Source organism: Myotis nattereri, assembly GCF_964212035.1.
Source record: "Myotis nattereri genome assembly, chromosome: 2".
NCBI lineage: Eukaryota > Metazoa > Chordata > Mammalia > Chiroptera > Vespertilionidae > Myotis > Myotis nattereri.
The window spans coordinates 122,864,001-122,888,194 of record NC_138076.1 but is presented as its reverse complement, the minus strand read 5'-3'; the positions used below and the strand labels follow the sequence as shown (position 1 = coordinate 122,888,194).

At 46.5% G+C, this 24,194-nt stretch overlaps 1 protein-coding gene across 1 annotated transcript in view; it reads left to right on the top strand.

Moving 5' to 3' along the window:
- Window positions 1–24,194, top strand: part of LOC308513842 (maestro heat-like repeat-containing protein family member 1) — a gene marked incomplete at both ends in the record, with an annotated part of 68,652 nt that overhangs the window by 22,247 nt on the left and 22,211 nt on the right. The window contains 21 exons of the mRNA XM_081083943.1: window positions 630–673; window positions 1,366–1,525; window positions 2,015–2,067; window positions 2,890–2,997; window positions 6,454–6,570; window positions 9,621–9,743; window positions 10,056–10,208; window positions 10,925–11,050; window positions 11,422–11,501; window positions 12,092–12,227; window positions 13,712–13,801; window positions 17,189–17,293; window positions 18,265–18,400; window positions 18,859–18,956; window positions 19,519–19,668; window positions 20,734–20,888; window positions 21,143–21,275; window positions 21,917–22,101; window positions 22,916–23,053; window positions 23,262–23,379; window positions 24,028–24,168. Coding sequence (XP_080940069.1) covers window positions 630–673; window positions 1,366–1,525; window positions 2,015–2,067; window positions 2,890–2,997; window positions 6,454–6,570; window positions 9,621–9,743; window positions 10,056–10,208; window positions 10,925–11,050; window positions 11,422–11,501; window positions 12,092–12,227; window positions 13,712–13,801; window positions 17,189–17,293; window positions 18,265–18,400; window positions 18,859–18,956; window positions 19,519–19,668; window positions 20,734–20,888; window positions 21,143–21,275; window positions 21,917–22,101; window positions 22,916–23,053; window positions 23,262–23,379; window positions 24,028–24,168 — 2,549 coding nt within the window. The remainder of the gene's footprint in view (window positions 1–629; window positions 674–1,365; window positions 1,526–2,014; window positions 2,068–2,889; window positions 2,998–6,453; window positions 6,571–9,620; window positions 9,744–10,055; window positions 10,209–10,924; window positions 11,051–11,421; window positions 11,502–12,091; window positions 12,228–13,711; window positions 13,802–17,188; window positions 17,294–18,264; window positions 18,401–18,858; window positions 18,957–19,518; window positions 19,669–20,733; window positions 20,889–21,142; window positions 21,276–21,916; window positions 22,102–22,915; window positions 23,054–23,261; window positions 23,380–24,027; window positions 24,169–24,194) is intronic.

Below are 24,194 nucleotides of genomic sequence, written 5' to 3'. Positions count from 1 at the left end.
AGTCTGTTTGTGGGCATGGAGTGTTGGAGTTGGGGGCTGACTGAGACACTGTAGGGGTGATGGGTGTGGGGAAGAGGATGAAGAGGATGCTGGAGGCGGGGTTGTAGGTCCCATGCTTGGGCCATGATGGGAAGAGTAAGGCAACTACTTAAGGCCATTTGGCCTCATGAATGTAAAGGGGATGCCTCTCAAAGTCACAGTTCCTTCTTGCCTTCACTCCTCATTATAAAACACTTGATTCAAGATATACAAACATTGTTAATTACAAAGTAATGAATACACACACTCCTGACCCTTAGTTCTTCCTTTGCCCTAATTCTGAGCCTCACTCTGTGCTCACCCCATCCCTGACCTCTAACCCAGTGGGACTTAGGGTTAGAGTTAGGATGTCTGTTCAGCATATCATTGATGTGTGTGTGTTTTTTAAAGGCTGAAGTTGTAATGGTTTGTGTTTTAGTCTGAATCAAAATGTCACAGCCCCCGTGGCATTGACACTGATGTTCCCTCTCCTCTTTGCTCTTTCTCCTCCTCTGAAGTACTGATGGGGAGCTGCCAGTGGAGGCTGGGGGTTGAGCATCCTGAAGTGTGCACTGACTCTGCCCTCTTCTTTTATCCTCTCTCTAACTTAGCTACCGAGTACGTTTCCCCTCAGAGACTCCTGACCCATCTTGTGGTAAGTGATGCCAGAATGAGTTCCACAGTCATATATTCTTCCATCCACTCATCAACCCACCCATCCATCCACTTATTTCACAAAGAGCTGGTTACTACTTTGTCTCAGGCATTATGCTGGGTATGGAATAATGAGATAGGGGCCAAAGAGCGTGGAGGAGGGACCTGGGAGTATAGTGGTGAGGCCTTGAGATGAGGATGTGGGCAATGGGAAAGGCCTGCCTTTCTCCTATGTGGCCTTATTGTGAGCTGCTCTCTGTTGACAGTGGACAAGCCCACATACCTTTCTGGATCTCTGTGTTGAGTTTCTCTGTTAGCCCAGACATTATGTGCTAGACATTATGCACACTTGGAATGACAGAGGTAGACCTCCCCTTGAGGTGTTCACAGACTTAGTGGGGAAGACAAGTGTGGGAATAGCTATCTATAGTCTAGTGTGACAGATGTACTAATAGATGAATACATAAGGTGCAACGGGACTTAGAAGAGCACCAGGCTGACATGGTCAGCAGGAGGCAGGAAGGCATCACAGAAGAGGTGATGTTTCCAGAGCATCTGGGAGGATGTAGGAGTTCAACAGGTGGCAAAGAATGGGCAGGGCCTAAGCTCCAGCTCTACCATTCTATGGATTTGCTTTCATTTTCTTTGTTCTCTTCTTTTAAATATTTTCTCTGCCTTCTGCTTGCTTCTCAGATGTGTTCCCAGAAGCCCTACAGGGAAAAGGAGTTTGGTACAAGCTCTCTGAGGCTATTATCTGCCCTGCATCCTATCACTTCTCTGCATCCTGTTAGAAACCATAGTGTTGGCCAGCTGTGGAGGAAGGAGATCCCACAGATGTTGGAGATACTAGATGGTAAGGGCTTGGTTAGCAGGGAGAGGAATGAAGCTGGGACAGTGGCCAGACTCAAAAAGAGATGGCGTCCCGAGGTGCAGGATGGACCTTCCTTGGGGTGAGGAGAACTGGAACCAGTCTCTCTGTCCCTTTGAGGTGCTATTGGATGGGTCTGCTTTTGGGGGCAATGTTGTGAACTGTGCAGAAACACAGTCCAAAGTTCTGTGGCTCCAGGGTTCCCAGAATGACTCATGCACTTTCTTATGGGATGGGCAGAAGATCAACGAAGAGTGTGGGCTTTGGAAACAGACAGACCAGTTTTGTATCCTTGCTCTGACACTGGTCAGCTGTGTGTTTTTGACCTTTGGAAAGTCATTCATCTTCTGGAGCCTCTGTAAAGTGGGAGAGCAGTTTCCTTGTAGGCTGAGAGCCGCATAGTACTTAAATGTTTTCTTCTCCCTGGCTGGGACCTTCCGGTTGAGTCGGTACCCATGCTCTCTCCTTTCCTAGATCATACTGAGAAGAGCCTGAATCAGGAGGAGTGGGAGGACAGGCTGTTTTGCGTAAGCACTCCCCAAGACCTTTCTCCCTCCACACTTGCCTTCTTTCCCATCTTCAGGAACCTGAGGGAGGATAGCCCCAAGCCCCCCAGAGACTGAGGCCATGATGAAGGGCCTAACTGCTCAAGCAAACCTCTTTCTGTGGTCCCCTTGCCGCCTGGCCTCTGCCTCAGAGTATCTGACTCTGTGCTAAGTCTTGAGCCCCCTTCCATAACCTTACGACCCTATATCAAGAGGGAGTAAGGGAAAGGGCCCTAGCTGTATGTCCTTGGGCAAGGTATTTAACCTTTGCATGTCTCAGGGTCTTCATAGGTTAAATGGAATTAACTCCTGCCTTCTAGAATTAAAAATGATGATATCGGAGAAAACGTTGTAAATTGGAAAGGGCTTCACACATGTAATTGGCATTACCATCATTGTCACTGTATTATCATTCTTCAGTCCTAACTCCCACCATGTGTTTCACTTCTTTATCCATATTTACAAGCCATAACCCCTGTCTCTTGCTTCTTCTTCTTTTTTTAACAAAAAATATATTTTATTGATTTTTTACAGAGAGGAAGGGATAGAGATAGAGAGTTAGAAACATCGATGAGAGAGAAACATCTATCAGCTGCCTCCTGCACACCCGCACTGGGGATGTGCCTGCAACCAACGTACATGCCCTTGTCCGGAATCGAACCTGGGACCCTTCAGTCCGCAGGCTGACGCTCCATTCACTGAGCCAACGGGCTTCGGCTCTTGCTCCTTCCTGACCCCACTTTTGTGGGGCAGAACAGCCTACCACTGACCTTTGTGGTCCTCTTCTCCCTTCTTCTTCCTCAGTTTTTGAGTCACTCTTTAGTGGCTATTGATGATGACCGCTGGCAGGAGCAACTCATCAGAGCCATCTTGGAGAGGATGTGTTATTTCGGCGATGATGGTGATGAGAAGGTTTGTCTGAGTTTGTGGTGGTTGCAATCGGGGGGCGGAGGGGTGCGTTGAAGGTGGAGGATGGTGCTGAAGAAACCTGGTGCTCACACAGGTGGCTGAGGAAATGTGAATGAGTACAGGCCTTGGGGAAAGAACAAACCAGTGTTCCTGCATCCTGGGAATCAAGGGGTGGAGAGGACCACAAACTGGTCGTCACACTGGCATGACAAAAATATCAAAGTGTCTTACTTTTGCTTAGCCTTTTAGGCTTTATCAAGAAGTTTGCCATCGATTGTCTTCATTGAAATCTCCTAATATTCTTAATAGAATGGAGCTTGTACTTGGTGCAGTGGAAAGATTGTTGATTTTAGAGTCCTATTTAAGCAGTCAATTCAAGTAATATTTGAGGGCATCCCATACACTGTGCTTCATGTTGGGGATACAGAGTTGAGGAAGAAATATGGGCTCCTTTGCTCACAGAGTGCAAGGTTGGTGGTGGTGATGGCCTGGGGTCCTGCCCTGGCTTTTCAATGTGCTCCCAATTTAGTCTTAATAAAGTGTCAACAATAAAGATTTTTAAAATATTAGCCTAAATAACCTATAGCTGTGGTCATCCCTACCTTGAAGTTGAAGAAACACAAGCCAGGAGGATTTAAAATCTTAAGAAAATTATTGGTAAAACTGACACCTGAATCCAAGTTTTTTTCTTCCTTCCTTCCTTCCTTCCTTCCTTCTTTCCTTCCTTCCTTCCTTCCTTCCTTCTTTCCTTCCTTCCTTCCTTCCTTCTTTCCTTCCTTCCTTCCTTCCTTCCTTCTTTCCTTCCTTCCTTCCTTCCTTCCTTCCTTCCTTCCTTCCTTCCTTCCTTCCTCTCCTGAGGATATTTTCCCATTGATTTTTTAGGGAGAGTGGAAGAGAGACAGAAAGACAGAAATATCTAAGTGAGAGAAACACGTCAATTGGTTGCCTCCTGCATATGCCCTGACTAGTGACCAGGCCAGGGAGGAGCCTGCAACCGAGATACATGCCCTTAACTGGAATCAAACCCAGAACCCTTCGGTCCGCAGGCCAACACTCTATCCCCTGAGCCAAACTGGCTAGGGCCTGAATCCAGGTTTCTTGATTTCGATTCCTATTTTCCTGTCACCAAGAAATACTTTATTTTAGCTCTGGAGGTTTCCAGGAAAGAGGCCTTATTTCCAAGACGGTTTGCTCTCTCATTATTAACAGTACTTATGAAGCACCTAGTGTATGCACATCTTTGTGGTTGGTAGATTAGGGGTACAAAATGAAGCAAGCGAGAATTCTGATCTTTTTAATTCAGTTATTTAAAAGGTGCAGTAGCCCTAGCCGGTTTGGCTCAGTGAATAGAGCGTTGGCCTGTAGACCGAAGGGTTCTGGGTTCGATTCCAGTCAAGGCCACATACCTTGGTGGCAGACTCCACCCTTTCTTGGGCCCTGGTCAGCGCGTGTGCAGGAGGCAACAATTAAGGTGTCTCTCTCACATGGATATTTCTCTCTGTCTTTCCCTCTCTCTTCCACTGTCTCTAAAAAAAAAATCAATGGAAAAATATCCTTGGGTGAGGATTAAAAACAAAGTGCACTAAATGCCTAGAGCAGAGCAGACACTGAGCTGGGCCCAAGGTATTCATGTGAAACCAGCCTCTGCCTTCAGGAAAGCATCATCTGCTTGAGTGAATAGACAAGAAAGTGGGCAATTATTCTAAGCCTGTAGCTATCAGGGTGGAAATATGCACTGTGTGCTTGGGAGCAGGGAGGAGGCCTGAGGGGCCTGGGCAGAGCAGCTTTGTCAGAGGCGATGCACTGTTTAGGTTTGCTCAAGACTGTTTTGATGTTAGTGCTGAAAGTTCAGTGTCCGGGGAAGCCCTCAGTGCTGGGCAAAATGGGAAGATGAGTCTCCTGCGGAGGAGGGGATAAGTCTGGGAAGATGAGTAGTCTTTGCCAGTGAAGCAGAAAAGTAGGTGCCATAGGCCAGGTTTAATTGATGCAGAGCCTAAGGTGAGGATTCTTATCAAGTGACTTGGCGAGGAAATGCTCTCAGGAGACCTTGTGATAGAGTGAAGGACACAGGATAGGGGAGAGGAAAAGCCAAGCCAGGATGTGGCCTGATCCCATGGGGGCCCTGGATGGAAACTGCCCAGTCTATCCTGCCTGGAGACAAGTGAGGGGGCTTTTGTACCCTCTGCCCCCCAGGTTGTTTGTCATTGGCTCCAGGTTTCCAAGGTTGGTCCTGTGCAGGGAGGGGAGAGAGAACAATGCAGCGCCTGAGCATCTGGGGTAAGGAGGCCCCAGTCACCTCAGGACAGTTCTCCCCCAAGGCTGCAGGGAGTAGCTGTTCAGAAAAGTTCCTGCAGCCAGTTGAAGGGAAGGAACCCTGAGGTCTGGGCAAGGCACCATGAGCATCTGCTAGAGGGGAAAAGATACCCATAAGAGGGGGAGCTAAGGCATTCATTGAACAGCAGGAATGTCCTGTTTGCCTACTGCCTCAGGCACTGATAGCAATGGGACAGAGTAATGAACTGGGTAGACACTGCTCTTGAGCTCCAGTCTCACCTGAGATGTGGGGTTGGTGCAAGTTGGGAAGTAACGAAACAAATCCACAGACAAGATGAGTGATCATGATGAAGTCCTGAAAGGAGGAAACAGGGTGATGAGCTGGAGAAGGACTTCGGAGGTCAGAGCAGGCTCCCTGAGGTGATATCTGAAAGATGAGAATGAGACATTTTTAAAAATATATATTTTATTGATTTTTTACAGAGAGGAAGGGAGAGGGATAGAGCGTTAGAAACATCGATGAGAGAGAAACATCAATCAGGTGCCTCCTGCACACTCCCTGCTGGGGATGTGCCTGCAACCAAGGTACATGCCCTTGACCGGAATCGAACCTGGGACCCTTAAGTCCACAGGCTGAGGCTCTATCCACTGAGCCAAACCGGTTTGGGGAAGAGAATGAGACATTTTGAAGAGCCTGGGGAAGAGGGTTCTACACAGAGAAAATGGGGAGTGTAGAGACCCTGAAGAAGGGAGGGGTGAGTCCACACCGTCTGGTATTACAAGGTGGGCAGGATGGTGTGCAGTAAGCAAGGATAAAGGCCACTGACATTCAGAGGAGGGGGAAAGAATTACATAAAAGTACTTCTTCAATTATACAATTTTGGTTTTAAAATTATGCAAGTTTAAGGAACTTTTTTTATTTCCTAGCTGTAAGTGGGAGGTATGGGGGTCAGAGCAAGTTCCCAAAGGATGATGCCTAAGAGGCTGAGACATTGGAAAGGCAGCTTTCTCTTCGCTGTAACTTGAACCCCTGCTCTATAGGATCACTGCCTTATCCAGATGCCTCTAGAGAGCAAGGGCCAGGGTGGAGGATGGGGCTGTGGGCAAAGGTGGTGGCTAGTATAGGAAATGCTGCCCTCCCCTCATTTCAAGCTCTGGGTGACCCTGCTCTCCTTCCTTTCCTAGGCTTTTCTCTATAAATTCTTTGGCTTTGCCCTGTGGACCTCAAGAAGTGAGAAACTGGTGAAGATGATGCTCTCCGCCATCCTTCAAACTTCCCATGAAAACGTGCAGGAGAGGGAGGTGAGGCAGAGTGCATTGGCAAAGCATTTTCAGGTTGAGTCAGGATGGCAAGGTGGCTAAAACTTGGGCCTGGCAAACCAGAGCACCTGGGTGAGAGTTCCAGCTCTGCCACCTACTAGCTATGTGCCCTTGAGCAAGTTACCGAACCTCTCTGTGCCTCAGTTTCCTCCTCTTTAAGACAGGCTATGGTACCTTCCTGATAGGATATTTCTTTAAAAGATTTATTGAATTTTAAATAATTTTATATTTAGAGGAAAGTTGCGAAAAAATCCCAAAGAATTCCTATTTATTCTTCTCCCAGATTCCCAAAATATAAATGTTTTTCCATGTTTGCTTTATCATTCTCTTTCTCATACATTACATAATTTATTTCCTAGCATTATTACTGTATTTTTTGAATCTGAAATGAAAGCTGCAGTCATGAAGCTCATTTACCCCTAAATACTTTACTGTCTACTAGCTAAAACTAAAGATATTCTCTTACATAAGCACAGTACAGTGATCAAAATCAGGAAATTAACATTGCTACACCACTGATATCTAAATTATAGACCCAGTTTGAAAATCATCAATTGTCCCATCAATGTGTTTTAGAGCAAAAGAAAATTTTTTTTTTTTTATTCCAGGGTCTAATTCAGAATCAAGCCGTGCATTCAGTTGTCATTTCTCTTTATTCTTCTTTAATCTGGAACAAGTTCCTCATCTTTATCTTTCATGGCCTGGACATTTTAAAAATGCACAGACCACTTATTTTGTACAATGTCTCTCGGTTTTGGTTTCTGTCATATTTCATCGTGATTAGATTCAGAGTGTGCATTGTTGGTGGAATACCACAGAAGTGATGTGTGTTATAGGATGGTTTTTGAGGATTAAAATGTAAAACCACTAAGAGCAATGCTGGTACATAAGCACTCTCTACTTGCTGATTACTGGTAGTGCTGGTGTTCATGCCCTAGGACCTCCCTCTCCAGGGCCCTTCTCCTGCCAGATTCTCAGAGCATCCATCAGCTCCACGATCAGCAACAGGTATTTACTAAGCCTGAGTTGCAAACAGTATCAATGAGGAGAAAGACATATACAGGAAGGAAACGGCTAACTATACTCAATGGCCTTCTAAAGGCTACATGAGCAGTCATTGTGGCATTGAGGCTGGCTGGGACTTGGGTTGGTTGGGGCGAGTTTAGGAGAAGGAGGGAGGCAGGTATTCCCGGTTGACATAACATTCTGAGTCAAGATTCAGGATCAAGACTTTGGGGACCACATCTAGAGAACAGTCAATGGTCTAGTCGGAATGGAGTGCAGAGTTCTTTGATAAGGAAGTAAAAGTGACCTCTTGCTAGCACTTGGGAACAGATTGAATACAGAAGATAAAGTTGCCGAGACCGGTTTGGCTCAGTGGATAGAGCGTCGGCTTGCGGACTGAAAGGTCCCAGTTTCGATTCCGGTGGGGGCATGTATCTGGGTTGCTGGCACATCCCCAGTGGGAGATGTGCAGGAGGCAGCTGATCGATGTTTCTCTCTCATCGATGTTTCTAACTCTCTATCTCTCTCCCTTCCTCTCTGTAAAAAATCAATAAAATATATTAAAAAAAAAAAGATAAAGTTAAGAGGGGAAAGGGCCTCTGGGATGATTCTTGGGTTTCTGGTCCAGTGGGAGGAGAATGGTATCCTTCCCTAAGGCCAGGAACCCAGGACAAAGGGGGAGGAAGTACATGTACTTAGTTTCTGACTGGGAGGGGTTGGAGTGTCAGGTGGTCATGTACAGAAGCATGTAGACCAGGAACTCAAACCTGGGCTTCGTGTCTAGATTTGGGAAACATATTTTCCCTGACTGTTAAATGGGGACGACAATATTTACCACAATGTATTAGTGAGGATTAATCAAGTAACATGTATAAGGCTGGTAAACATTAAGCACTGATGTTCTGATGATGTCAGTTATGATGATGATGTCATATGATGATGATGACCAGAAGGAGTGGTAGCCATGGCTAAGGGAGGACATAAGAAGAGGGACAGAATAGAACCCCCTTCTGATGCTCCACTAGTCCCTCTTTTCTAAAGAGGTAAAATTTTCCCTTTATCTACCTGATATCCAATGGTCTACAAGTCCCACTAAAATTTCCTCCCTCTCCAGGATCTGTGTCCTGGAGCCTGTCACTGTCCCGAGGCTCCCTCCATCTGTCTGCTCTTGCTGCAAAGTCAAATGGTGGCCCTTCCAGCACAAATGAGCCCATTTGCTAACAGCTGGCACCTGAATGTCTGCTTGAGCATTTTCTTAGCTCTGTGCCCAGTCATCCTTGTTCAATAAGCTCTAGGGAGAGACTCAGCTGACACTGAAGTCAAAAGGACCTGCTATGAGGCTGAGGGGTTAAGTTAAAGACTGTTCCTGGCAGGAACCACAGAATCCCCAAGTCTTCATGCTTTTGACTCTCTCTAGGTTGTGATTCCCAAACCTACTGGCACTGACAACATTACCACTGAGTTGTTTTGCCATGATCTCCCACACAACACATTCAGAAACTCACTCTTTTCTCTCTTTCTTCAACGTAGACAATCCTCTGTTTCACCTGCCTGTTTTGGTCAGAGTTACTGATGTTTCCTGTTCTCCTAATCTAGAAATATTGGCATTCTCTGCAAGTCTTCCTGTCTTCCATCTCCTCTCTGACTAGCTATCCAATCCTGTCAGCAAGGTGCCTGGGATTTGTTCTTCCTTCTGTTCCCTCCTCAGAGTAACCATTCTCTGAATTCCTAGTGCCTATAAAAGCATTCTGAAATGTACAGGGTTAGGTTTGACAATACCAAGAGTTTGTAAATCTGTGACTATGATTTTTCTTAATAATTTACTTCTTCAATTACTTCTCGCAAAGATATTTGGTTTTCCACCTGGATTTTCAGTACTTCAAACGTGGAGAACCAAATCTCCTTTCCATTTCTTTCCTCTCCTTCCCCTTCCCCTTCCTCTATGTATATCCTGCTTGTGGGGGAACATAGCATGTGTCTGGCTCACCCCGAACTGTGGCATGGGGTTGAGGCTCTCTTTGTTACAGGGCATTGCTGTGGCGTTCAGCATCGTGTCCAAGAAACATCTGAAGACAGTCCTGGAGCAACTGAAAGGGTATAGTGCTGTCCTCACTGACAAGGAGTCATCGTCCATCCTCACACTGGCAAAGGTGATGTCATTCCCAGGGTGCTCTACCAGCCTCCCATACAAATCCTTCCAAGGCATCCCCATCACTCCAGCCTCCCATTTCTCTGAGGCCTTGTGACTCATCTATAAATGCTTCTCTTTCCCTGGAAACAACTGTGGGAACGTTTCATCCTTGATCCTTTTCTCTTGCTCTGCATTTCAGGCCCTGGTATCACCAGCTACATGCCCACCCTGTCCCCCAAGCTGCTCACCATCCCACAGTCCCATCTTCTTTCCCAAATCGTCTGAGCAACCTTTTCCTCTCTGAACCTCTGTTTCCCCCTCCCCCCTACAGGAACATCAGCGAAAGGAATGGGTGCTTGTCTGTAACACCATCTACTTAAGCTATAGCAAGATTATTTTAGAGAGCAAGGGAGATATTTTCATGCATTTCGATGCCGTGCTGGCTTTGATTCTGCAACACTACCACAACTGCATTTTGGAAAAGGTATTTCCTGCTTACTCTACTTCTCCAGCTTTCCATTTCTGCCATGTCCTCTCTTACCGCCCAAGAAAAGATGCTTGGCCTTAAATGGGAGTCAGGGGCTAGTACAGTGACTTCTCCCACATTTTAATCCTTTCACTTAATCCTGCTACTTGGAGACTCTAATTGGCCCAAGGAGGAGACCACAGTAACTTTAGGTCTGTTTCACAGTGTGTCCTTCCTACTGACAGAGCTTCGTAACCTGCCATTGAGCTCTTCACTGCCCTCTCTGATGAAGGGATGAGTAAAACCTAAATTCCCTAGTGTTTGTAGGAAGAAGCATTCAGGAGAGGCAGCGGAGTGGCCATACTGCTCTCTTGCCTTTGCTATGTGTCCAAAGCATGGGTCCCGGGTTGGAGAAGAATCCCTTTCCATTCCCAAGTCAGATATCTTTTGGTAAAACTTGTTCAAGGGAAAGACAATACCTTGAGAGACCAGGAAGCTTGATGTGTCCTAGTTACAGAGTAACATGAGGGTGGCTTCAGAAGGGGGTTGGTGAGAGGACTGGCTCTGTCCACCACAGGGATGCACTGGTCTACCCTCAGAGGGAAGATGCAGAGCATCAGCCTAAGGAAGGCTAAAGAAGGCTTAGGTCCTCACCCCCCAGACTGTGTAGGTAGTGTGCCCTGGCACAGATCCATTGCCACCTTGGAGAACCCTGAGCATACTGGTTCATTCAGGATAAGGCCCTGAAGCTGGATTACCTGAATGCCCTCATCATACTGACAAAAGCCCTGGGCAGGCAGCAGCACGTGGCCTTTCAATTCAAGTTCCCCCACAAGCTGGCAATTGTTTCCATCATGCTGGTAAGTGTCTTGCAGGAGGATGGAGGCCAGAATGCAGAGAGGAGGGAGGATGGGTCCACAGGGAAACCATTGGTGGCACTCCTAGGCTGGAGCTGAAGGTAAAAGCCCAGATTTTCTAGTTTCCTTTTCCCGCCTTAGTGTTCCCTTTGCCATCCTCAAGGCTGGGGTGAGTACTGTAGGGAAGGTGTGGTGGGGAGTAGGAGAGAGGTGCTGTCCTCAGAGCCTTTGCAAGTCACTAAACATTCTAAATTCCACCTTGTTATGAACACAGCCTGGAGTGGGAGGAGGCAGAGGCAAACAGGAAAAATATGTTCACCATCCTTTTGGTGTGTGTGTGTGTGTGTGTGTGTGTGTGTGTGTGTGTGTGTTAGGACCTAATCAAGGAGGAGCCATTGAACTCCATTTCCAGCTCTATTAGACAGAAGGCAATGAACATCATCAATAACTTCAGGTAACAACACACCATCCACTCTGTCTTCCTTGACCCAGTTCTATTGCAGCTCTTTATTCCCTAGTTGATCCCCCCTCTTAGTTTCTGCTTCTGCTTCTAGCATAAGGGAATAGTAGAAATTTACTGGCCAATATCTGCCACTTCTTTTGGCCAAGAGTTTTTGAATTGGATTTTCAAAGGACCTAGTAGAGATGGCCTTCTATCTCTATAGGCACTTGCTGTTAATTCTGCCTTAGGCATCCTTTTGCTTTCAGCCCTGTCCCTGATAGGCACCTCCATCTCCATCAGTGATGTCCCGTTCTCTCAAAAGCTCTGGGGAACTAACAAGTAATAATATATCATCCCAAATTAGCAGTACCCTTTCCTGTAATAGTCATTCCTCCTCTCTTTCCCTAGTTCCTTTCTTTCCATCTTCCTGGCTCTTTTCACCCTTTCTTACTGTTACTCCCTTTCTTCTTTTAATACCCTTTCTTCTGATATCTTCCTCTTTCTTGCTCCGACTTATTCCTCTGTCTCCATCACTCTGTCTATACCCTTTTCAGTTGTTATTCCTGAGCACACTGGTTACACTTCTTCTCCCTGGATCGTAGGATGCTCAGGCCCCTCTTAGAGATAGAAGAAAGAGTAGAGCTCCTGGGAACATGCTTCAAGAGTGTGTTCTGCCTGCCATCCAGAGAAGTGTTACGAAAGGAGGCATCTAGTCCCAAGAAGGGCCAGGCCAATGTGGTAAGTAACTCTTTGATGTTTGTCTCTCTGGTCTCATTTTTTATTTTTTTTAAGAGGTTAGGAACTATAGGTTTGGCAGTTTTATGTAATAGTCTTCTGCCTTCTTTAATAAAAACACAAAATCATTGGAAGGAAGCCCTCCTGTGAAGAAGAGGTTGTAGGTCATGTAGTCTGAACACTACTCCTGAGATCTAACTTCCTCCTTCTACCCGCTGATTACCACTGCCACCACTTTAACACTCTGGCCCAAAGGCAGACACTTGATCCTTCCCTTTATAACTGCTGTGTGATTGAAACGAGACTAGAAGGTTCAAATATGATTTTACTAACGGTTGACAGGTAAGTAAAGCCAGGGAATCCCAGGAGCAAGCAATCAGAGTCTATTTCTTATAGTGCCTGCAGTGTTTCCTTAAGGAAGGAAAGAGAGATTCAGTTTTTAATTTATATTCACATATTTAATTCCTAGGAATTCTTTCATGTGTTCTGATTACACCTTTATCTTGCCTGGTCGTTCTTGTTTTATTGATGCCATAGTCTCTTGAAATGTTTTTGAAGCTATTAAAAAGAATTTAAAAATACAGGTTTCTATTATTTACCAAATTAGCTTGATTTTCTTTACGGTCAGTTGGTTTGTTCATCTTGGGCCTCCTTTTATCCGATTTCTGGTAATCCTTATTTTTTAGTTCACAGTTATGTCATGAAGGAAAGACTGGTACATATAGAAAAGGCGGAGGTGGGTTTTCTCTGGCCTCCCTCAGTGTGAATCTGCTTTGGATGAGGAAGTTATTTTGACAGGATTTCCCTGTGTTTGGAGCAAGCTGGGAGTTCCAGCTGCCCTGTACAAATAGCTTTACACCTAGGTAGGTTTCTTCCGAGTATTTTATTCCAGGGAGAGCTGCCTTTCTTTTTCTCCCCCCTGATTTTCAGTTTTTGTGGCTGGGATCTATCACAATGTTGCTCTGGTTCTCCCAGCAGGCCCTACGTTTAGAAGCCCTCCTTGGCAGATCACCTACTCTCTTTATAAGGCTTTGGGCAAGGCCACTTGGTTCATTCAAGGATAAGAGGGAGAAACCCACTGTCCTAGATTTTGTGAATCAGTTACTCTGCAGACAGCCAGGCCAGTCCTCCTCCCACCTGGAGCCAGTCAGCCTGTCAGTCCTGGCTGCTTACTGAAGCTGTATCCCTGGGACCAGAGTCCCAGCTGAGCTCAAGTTAGGGAGTGGGGATGGAGGAGGGGGGTAGCTATGTTGCAGGGGAACTCCCAGTCCACCAGGACAAACTACACACCAGGCAGACATTTGTGCTCTGGTGAAACAACAGAAGGATTAATTGAAGTGAATGATGGGCCAGTAGTGCTTGAATGTAGGGAAGTTTTTGGAGCAGGCTTTCTCAAGGAAGGCTGGGATAGCCAGAATGCTGAGCAGTTTAGAAGGAGGGTTGGGGCTGATAGGTCGGTAATTTTTTGAGTTTCTTTTCCCCCTCAGGATCTGTTGGAGGGAACCATGCAATCCCTCCTAGGACTAATGGAGACACTTATTGTTGAGATGCCCACCCGGATCCAGAACTGCTTGCAGGTTCGTGGGAGGAAGCCCCTGAACGTCGGTTTATTCATTTCCTAGAACTGCCATAAATAAATAACACACGAAGTGACGTCAAACAACAGAAATACATTCTCTCAAGTTGTAAAGGACAGAAGTCCCAAATCAAAGTATTGGCTGGTTTGGTTCCTACTGGAGGCTCCGAAGGAGAATCTGTTCAGTGCATCTCTCCTAGCTTCTGGGAACTCCTGGCAACCCATGGTATCTCTTGGCTTGTAGACATATCATTCCAATCTGAGCCTCCATTTATTTTCACAGGGCATTCGTGTGTGTGTGTGTGTGTGTGTGTGTGTGTGTGTGTGTGTGTTTCTCTTCTTTTTTTAAAAAAAAAATGTTTTTATTGATTTCAGAGATGGAGGGAGATGGAGAGAGAGAGAGAAACATCAATGACAAGAGAGAATCATCGATGGGATGCCTCCTGCACAACCCCACTGTGGATTGAGCTCACAACCCGGACATGTGTCCTTGACTGGAATCCAACCCAGGACCCTTCGGTCTGCAGGCCACCCTCTATCCACTGAGCCAAACCAGCTAGGGCTCTTAATAAGGACAGCAGTCATTGGGTTAGGACCCACAAATCCAGTATGAGCTCACCTTAATTTGAATCATCTGCAATGACCCTATTTTCAAACAAGGTCACATTCTGAGTTTCTGACTGGACATGAATTTTGGGGGGACACTATCGACCTGGTGTAGTTGGGAACAGACCAGGAGAACTGTCTAGGAACTGCTTATTTTCACAGTCAGAAAAACTAAGAAGTAGAACTGCTGATGAAGATTGGGTGCAAAGCTTTTAGGGAAATGATAATAAGGGCTAAGATCAAATAACTAATATTGGTCTTGCCTTTAGAGGAGAAAGCTTCCTCCTTCTTCCCCTTCAGCCATAGCTGTGGCCAGCTTCTCTCTCAGCTGCCCACTGCTCCCACATAGCAGTTAACAGTTCAAAACACAGGCTGGGGACTGCCATACACTATGGTTCCAGATGGTGGCTCTGCTGTTTGCTGTATGGTCTTGGGAAGTTGTTTAACGTCTGTTTGCCTCAGTTTTCTCTTGGAAACTGGAATGACATAGAGCACCTAGTTAATACAGTCATTTGGTAATCGAGTGAGGTGTTTACAAAGTGCTTGGCTCAAAGACGTGAGGTGCAGGTACAACTGATTTGCCCATTTTAAAATTGTCTTTTTATTGACTTGATGTACTCTATGCTACTGTCATTGGGATACTTGGCTTTCTCCTGAAATTGCTATTCCCCAGTTACCACAGGGAGTTCAAGACTTCTTTGCAGTTCCTGTTGTTATTAAAATATAGGTCACTGAGGACTATATTCAGAGTATTGCGTTTAAAAGTTACTTGAAATATTTTTTTCTGTATGATTATATTGTCAATTGATATAATTTTGACTTGTTTGTCTTAAATTTTAGGGCTTTTCTTTTACTTAACTGAAGGGCTTGATGATATAAAGATTTACATAGTTAAAAACTTGCTAGTAAAACCATGTAAAGCTTTACTCAGAGGATTTTTGCTCCCAAGCTGATCCTCTTAACCTTATTCGCACTCACCCTCTATAGATAACCGTTTTCATTAACTTCTGGTTTGTCCTGCCTATTTTTCTTATTGTGAAAATAAGCAAATCTCTGTTTATGGTGTATTCTTATTTCCCTTTCTGTTTTACACAGTCGTTAGCACATTCTGTTCAGTGCTCTTGGCCTTGCTTTTTTCATTTATCCTCATCAGTTCACAGATATATTCCTTTTTTTTTTTTTTAATATATTTTATTGATTTTTTACAGAGAGGAAGGGAGAGAGATAGAGAGTTAGAAACATCGATGAAAGAGAAACATCGATCAGCTGCCTCCTGCACATCTCCTACTGGGGATATGCCCGCAACCCAGGTACATGCCCTTGACCGGAATCGAACCTGAGACCTTTCAGTCCGCAGACCGACGCTCTATCCACTCAGCCAAACCGGTTTCGGCGATATATTCCTTTTTTTATGGTTTTATATATTGTGTGCATGTAATATAGTTTATTAAATCAGTCCTCTATGGATGGATGTTGGACTGCTTGTAATTATTTTGCTACTGGTTTTCTTCTTAACTTTTAAATTTGAAAGGATTGTAGATTCACTGGGAGTTGCACAAATATTACATAAAGCGTCTATTAAAACCACGGAATTTCCTTGCCAGTATTGCTCAGTGGTTGAGCATTGGGCCATGCAGCAAGAGGTCACTGGTTCAATTAACGGCCAGGGCGCATGCCTGGGTGGCAGGCTTGATCCCCATTGAGGGGGTTTGAGGGTGTGTGCAGGAGGCAGACAATAAATGTTTCCCTCTGATCAATGTTTCTCTCTCTCTCTTTCTCCCTCTCCTTTACTCTCTCTCTAAAATCAATACAAACATATTTAAAAACACAAAAAAAACAGCGAATTGGTGTTGACACGCCATTTTAAGACATAGACTTTATTCAATTTTCAGCAATTTTTAAAAATTGATTTCAGAGGGGAAGGGTGAAGGATAGAGGGAGAGAAACATCAATGATGGGAGAGAATCATTGATTGGCTGCCTCCTGCACACACCCTAATGGGGATGGATCCTGCAACCCGGCCATGTGTCCTTGACCAGAATCAAATCCAGGACCCACCGCAGACCGATGCTCTATCCACTGAGCCAAACTGACTAGGGCAGGACGTGTTTCTTCTGGTCAGTGTAGCATCAGTGTTCTTTTGAGTTGGTTGTGGATTTTTCACCTGCTACTCTTCTTCTTTTTCAATTATATATCATGGTCTGTGTGGTTGCATCATTGTCAGATTGATGACTGTAGATTGACAAGTAGCAGTGGTATTTAGTACCCATAATTAACCAAAGGTGAGACACTTTTCCATTGTGTTTCATGTGAAACCATTTATAGTGATATTTTTCAAATAGATTTACACACACTTTACTCTGGAATCTGTGAATACAGTGACTGTTATTTTTTATCACCAAGTTCTTTTTCTACTGAAGAATGGGAGGCGGAGGGTAGGAGAACTCAGAGGTATGTTGAATCACTGAAGTGAATAGAGTGGATATATTTTGAGAGCCACTGTTGAACCTGAAGGAAGGGGGTTGGAATTGAGGAGATTTCTATCACCTAGACGAAGGGAAAATATGGGGCTGGAGGATTTAATACCGCGTCTACTTGATAGGAAAGAGGAGAGAATGAAACCTCTGGTGCCAGACCCACATATAATCTGCCTCTTGGCAAAAGAGGTCCTGCTGTCAGAACTCTTGTCCTAAAACTTTGTAAAAGCCAGGTTCAAGAATATCTTTCTGTTCTCTGGGACACAGATGAATGGGCATCTCCTTTCATTATCTTCTTCCTCCAGCTTATGGATCCTTGGCTCAATTCCCAGAAGGATAACGAGCGGGAACGGGCCATGTGGTGTGCTGCACGTATTTTGGAGTTTACAGCAAAAATGGAGGACTTCAATGTGAGTGGGAGGCGGCCGTGGAGTCTGAATTATCATACCCTGTCTGGTTGCCCTTATCCCTACCTTCATCATATATATTACCCAGCCTCAGTCACTCATTCTCATCCTCATTCTCCCTGGCCCATACTATTTTCTCTTGTGGATCCCATCCTGTTCTCTCCTTTTCCCCTTCTGTCATCTTCTACTTGGTGTTTTTCTCCATCCATCGGTTTTATTTCATCCCACTTGGTTCAGTCTGATGTTATTTGTCTGAACAAGCAATGACTAAACACTCGCCTTGTGCCAGTCGCTGTGGTAGGTGCTATAGCGAATACACAGATGACCAAGATAGTTTCTGACTTCATGAACCTTACAGTCCACTGGGGAGAGAGGCATGCATAGAACAAACTTAAAGAGAAGGTGATAATGAATAGATAAAGTGAATATAGTGGGACTAAAAGATCAAAACAAACAATTACAAGTTGAGGGGGCAGGGAATGCGTCATAGAGAAGAAGGCATTGAACTAGACTTGACAGATGAGTGGGGTGTCAAGGGGCAAAGATGGGGGATAGAGTAAGGTAATTATAAAACGATGACCTCTGATGTCCTTTATGGCCACAACTCATCTATCGAATTCCATTCCCATTAACCTCACATAGTCTCACCTTTCATGTCTCTGGTATATGCATTTCCTCCTCTGAGTTCTTCCTGTGATTGCTCAGCCTAAGGCAGGGGTGGGCAAACTTTTTGACTCGAGGACCACAATGGGTTCTAAACTGGACCGGAGGGCCGGAACAAAAGCATGGATGGAGTGTTTGTGTGATCTAATATAAATTCAAAGTAAACATCATTACACAAAGGGTACGGACTTTTTTTTTTTCAGTTTTATTCTTTTCAAACGGGCTGGATCCTGCCTGCGGGCCATAGTTTGCCCATGGCTGGCCTAAGGGAATGGCTGGGATAACTTGTGACTTCCAGCTTCCTTCCCCAGATGGCAATTGAATTCACCCGGCTGGGGCGCCTGGTAAAGCTGCTGGCCATGCGCTGCCAGGACCCAGTGGACAGCATCTGCTTCCTGTCTTCCAAGGCTGTGTATCACCTCTACTGTATCCTCTTGAAGAAAAAGCGTATGAGGAGCCTGCTCTTACCCCTCCCCCTCCAACCACACACTTAGGCCTGGCCATCCCCACACACTCATCCCAAGACAGTGAGGGCCAAGAAGCTGCCTGAGTACCTCATTTCCATTGAGGAACCTACCCCCAAACATCTACAGATAATCTCTTGGGAAAAAATACCTACATAGGAAATACTTCTTTAGAATTAGTTTCTTCTTTTTTGGCTCAACCCCATCCTTTTATCTAATTCTATCTCTGCTCGGAGGCAGGCAAGATAGTTTGTTTGTCTTTTACCTCAGCTCCCACCATTTCTTATCTTAATGCCCATTCCTCTACTCCCAGCCCCAAAGGACATACATAGCCCCAAGCTGACTGAGTTCAGTAGGAGCTTTGGGCTAGAAGGTGGGAAAGGGGGAGTTTAACATGCCTTCTGAGTGTCTGAGAGGTGGGGTCGGGTGTCTCTGTTTCAGAGATGAAGAAGAAAATAGAAGGCTTGTGGATAGAAGAGGACATGAATGAAGTCTATAGTGCCAACTTGTTCTATAACAACACCTTTAAAATTGCCGAGGTGAGGGAGCAGGACCAGAGACAAAGTGAGGGAAGCCTGGGCGTCTCATTTACAGGCTGTAATAGACTCCTGGGGTGGGACTCCTACCCTGTCTCTCTTCCCATTCTGTTACTGGATGTGAACTTTTCCTTTGGGGGAAATTTTCCTATCACATGCTACTATTTGTCCCCCCTTGAGCATCAATGGTCCTGATCCTTGTCTTCCCCTGTCCCCCCAGAAGCATTTGCTTCATGCTAATGCTGCTTTGTGAGCAATGTGTAGACTCAGAGATGTCACTGAGGATCTTAGCCCCAGCCCTCCTCTCCTGGGGTTCTGCTCTGCACCCCCTGACCTCTGAGCCCCACATTGCACTTGAGTCCAGTGTTTCCTCCCTTCCATCCCCAGGACTCTGTCCCCAGGAAAGGGTCTTCTAGGAGTTAGGCAGACAGCACAAGCCTAGGACAGAAGCACAGAAGCTCCCAAGAGAAGCCCTCCCTCACCAGGAGGAATGGCACAGGCTGTCTCGGGCAGGGGGAGCCCTGCATCCAGACTCATCGCACCATGTGATCCCACCCTGTTGCAGGCCTTTGCAGAGTACTTCACCCAGAGGCAGCTCACCAACCTGGTGCTGACATCCATGGAGGAGCTGACGGGCAGCAGGGCTAACGTGTCTCTGGCTGCAGCCCAGTTGATGAGCGCTGTCATGAAACAGCGGGGCTCAGATTTGATAAAGGTAGTATGGTGCTGGGTGGGAGCTCTGGCCTGAATGTCAGGAGCACTGGCTCATGTCCTGGCTCTGTTACCAAGCAGCCAAAGGGCTGTAGCCAAGTCCCTCTCCTCTACTGGCTTTAATTCATTCACTTCTAAAATGTAGTCTTGCACTACATTTCCTCTGTGGTCCCACTGAGCTCCGACATTTGTAATCCTGAGCTTGTAACTGCAGTGCCTCCTATCTGGGCGGCCGATTCCTCAGTAATGACAGCCATGTGCAGGGGTGTAGGCATTGTTGGGGGACTCACCCCAACCTGCTGGGGTGTCTGGAGCTTAGACTTCTGTGAAGGGGTAAGGCTGTGGATTGGAAACAAGGAAGTTCACAGAATGACTGACCTATGCATAAATGTTCTTTTAAGCTAGCATAAATATGGGAAGGCCTAGCATTTAGAAATCTGTTCCTCACATCACTAAGAAAAAAACAACTTTAAAATCGGGTCACATAGTACTGAGTGGCCATCATCCCCTGTCATGGGCTGTCCACCCCCTTCTCTCTATGAATCCCCAGACACCGGTTGCCTTCACTCATTTATGTGACTGCCGTGGCCTAGGTACCAGAAATGGGCGGGCACCATGACAGTCCTTGAGATATTACAATGAAAAGGACTTCCCAGAGGTCCATAGTTTAGAGCTCTGAGCACCAGATGAGAACCCTGTGGTCTTTCCACATCCAGTGCCACTGTCCCTGCAGTTTCAGGACTGGAAGTTGACCTTAGCTGGGGGGAAAGGCCTGAGTGCCTCCAGGGCTTTGGCTTTCTTTCTGGAGGGTCTTCTGTCTCCTGAGCAACCTCAGACCACCTCTCTGGACATTGGGGCTCTGGACAGGCATTTGCTCTAGTGGGCCTGGCCCGAGCTCCCTTTTTGGGCCCTGCTGCTCTGGCCTTTGGCACCCCGCAACTCTTCCTTGAGAAGAGAGTCAGGGACAGGATTGCAACTATGCCTCTTGAGTTTGAGGACTCAGTAGAGAGGGAGGAGGAAGGAAGGAAGTAAAGAAGGACTGACGGGGTGTTCTGGCTCTCCCCTGCAGGTGGAGGAAATTGTGGCGGGCATCCTGGAAAGGCTCAAATTGCAGCTGGATCCCAACACAAAGGAGGAGACCCTTCGGGCCCTGTGCTTGCTGGCAGGCAACAGCACCCACAGCGTTGTGCCCCTGCTGCTCAACAGGCCCCTCCCTTGGGATAGGTACCTCTCCCACACCCAGGAGCACACTCCATCCCAGTAAACCCTCCCCTGCTCCAAGCCAAGCCCATGTTAAAAATCACTGCACAACGATGCATTCTTCTTGATGCCAATCAAACTTCATATTCTTTGGCCAAGTCCTCTTGGGCCTCACTCCCTCTAGAACCGGAGAACTGGCCTTTCATAGGCTCAAGACCAGATTGGTACTAGAATATGATTACCAGGGCCCATGACATAGCTGTCCCTGGCTCCTGCAGAACCATTCTGGCCGTGTGGAAGGTGTTCGGCACCGAGCGAGAGACCACAATCAACGTCCTGCAGCTGCTGATAGGCATCCTGGAAAACCACTCCACAGAGGGCACGACGGAGCAAGCCCTGCAGCCCGTGGAGGTCAGCATGGGGAGGGCGGGCGGGGGGCGGAGGACTTATGTCTGGGACTTGCGTGCAGAGGCGAAGATTAAAGGGCACCTGTCAGGTGCGAGCAGTTGTTAGGGAGCAGTGAAGAGGAGACTGTTAACACTGGACTCATGAATACTGCACATACGTTTAGTACTTTAACTTTGTACATCCAAGAACTGCATGATGTAGAAAGTGCAGGAATCAATCCCATTTCATAGACAAGGAAACTGATGTTCAGTGTTAATCAGCTTTTCTATCTCCTGAGTTTGTGTCTGGCGCCCATATTTCTGGGGCCTGGCCAGGGGCATGCGGTGCTGGGGCAGAGGATGAAGTTTGGTTGTCTGAAATTGGGTGGCCCAATTTATTTTCTGCTGAAAAATTAGAGTTGGTTCCCTTTTTGTTTTTAATGTTTGTCAATAAAGAGAGAGCAGATTACATGTGTGTGGCCCCTCATTTCCCCAGGATTGAGCTGTGGGCATTCAGTCTTTGAGTGCTTCTTAGAAACCTCAGTCAGAGTGCACTGTGACCTATGGGTAGTGACAGGGAGGGGCAGTGTGTGGGATTGTGGGACCATTTCTGTCTTTACCAGACCTAGTCAATTCTGCTTCCTCCTTTCCACGTGTCCTCCCCAGGCGGCGTGTGCCTTGTGTGAGATGCTATCCGGGACTCTGTGCCGGGAGGCCATCCTGGAACTCTACCCCCGGCTATTGCTGGCTGTGCTATGTCATCTCTTCTGGGTGATTGAACAAAATACCCCCCAGAAGGTGGTGGTCTACAGGAAGGATGGGGGCTTAGGCAAGGCCTTTGACTCCAGTAGGTAAGCCTAACCCTGGTGTGATGGAGAAATGAGACTAGTCAACTCCAGAGGGCCCTGGACAACTGGATGCCAATCCCCTAGGGAAGCTGAAGAAGAGACTGACAGCAGCACAGAGCTAGAATGTCGGTGTGGGTGCCCCAACATCACGTGCTGGAATGTTCTCACGTGTTTTGAAGTTTCTCGTTATCCTTTTCCTTGCATGCACTCCTCTGCTTCACCCAGCGGTTCAGGTCTCTGTTCATGACTGGGCCCATGAAAGATTCAATTCTCTCCATGCAGCTGTGGCCATTCGAATCTGGATCACCTCTGGCTTAGCTTTGTCACTAACTGCGCCATCTCATGGAAGTTACTACTGCAGTTTAGGGTGTTGAACTCCTAAGTAAGCGGTTGTCAGACCTTTTTAAAAAACCTCAGGGTATTCTATTCAAGTGAAATCTTACAGTAAAAAAATAAAACCAGTAACCAGAGACATTCTGGTTAGGTGGGTGTGGAGGTGAAGAGGTATCCTAACCCTGCTACACTCTGGAGAGCTGAATTTGAAAGCTGTGGCACTAGCACATCTCTATAGTCTCTTTTACAAGACTCTGTGGTTGGATGAGCACCAAGGTTGAAGGGGTGAGCAGACACAATTGGAGATGGGTTTCAGAGAGCCATGGGTTTTCATCAGCTGGAAAGCAGGATCCAGCTATGCACCAGATCCAGATTAGAGAACTGTCTCCTGGCTTGCCAGGACAAGGATGCAAACTAGGGCATAACACCTTGTCCATCCTTCTGTTCCTTTCTTTTCACAAACCTCGTGACGACGGGCCTTCAGTTGTGCCCTGGAGGTGGTGAAGCTTGTGTTGTTCGCAGCCGCATATGATGGAGTGGTGGTCTATGCAGATGAGCATAAGTGCTGGGATCATCTGTCCTCCTCTAAATTTTACTACATAGGCATCATGGACCTGACAAGGTGGGACCATTTCCCCAGCATGCCCTATACCACTCTAGCCCCCAATCCCAATTTTCAAATACAGCAGACTTTAACCCTCCCTTGCTCATCTCCCAGACCTCAGCCTTCACATTTTCCCTGTTCTGTGCATACTGTTCCCTTGCCACCTCCCCTCCACCACTGCCCACTCCCCACCCAGCAACTCTTGGCTTCCTCTGCCCCACCCCAGTGGCATTGTGAAGAACTGTGAAGTAGTCATGCTGCACCGAATTATGAAGCTTGCCAAGACCTTCCTTGACAGCGGAGATAATCATCGGAAGATCTTGGCCAGGGCCGTCTATGCACAGGTGAAAGCCTGGAGGGAGGACCACAGCCCTAGCCATTCATTTCCTGTAGCTGAGGAACATTTAACAGAAATGTTAAATAACTTGCCCCAGAAAGTGGAAAGAATAGAATTGAGTGGGATTGCTTCCCTGCCACTTCAGAGCCTGGTTTAAAAAAGACAGGTGAAGCCCTAACCAGTTTGTCTCAATGGATAGAGCGTTGGCCTGTGGACTAAAGGGTTCCCTGTTCGATTCCAATCAAGGGCATGTACCTTGGTTGCGGGCACATCCCCAGTAGGGCATGTGAAGGAGGCAGCTGATCAATGTTTCTCTCTCATCGATATTTCTAACTCTCCATCCCTCACCCTTCCTCTCTGTAAAAAATCAATAAAATATATTTTTTAAAAAATAAAAAAGGCAGGGAAAGCCTGGGGAGGGAATCAGCGGCATTAGTCCTCCCAGAATGATTTTAGGATCCCAGGATCTGGCCCAAAATGCTAACGTTATCAGCGCTATCCACCATTGCCGTAGACTCTACCCCATGTGCATAGATCTACTGCTCTCAACTGGTCACAGTTCTTACCTGAGTATGGGGCCTGAGGGGAGCTAGGGAAGCACCATGTACCCATGACCTTTTCTCCATCCATGGTTATAGTCACCTTGTTTCCACAGCTCCTCTGGCATCAGTCAGTGGCTCAGACTCTGGGACAAGACTTTGTGGGCAATCTAATCAAGTGGACCAAGGAGCCCAACCTCATCATGAAAGAAATTGGACTCCGTGGAATCAGTAACCTGGCACTGCATGAAAGTCAAGTAAAAGTGGGGGGGCCCAATGGGAA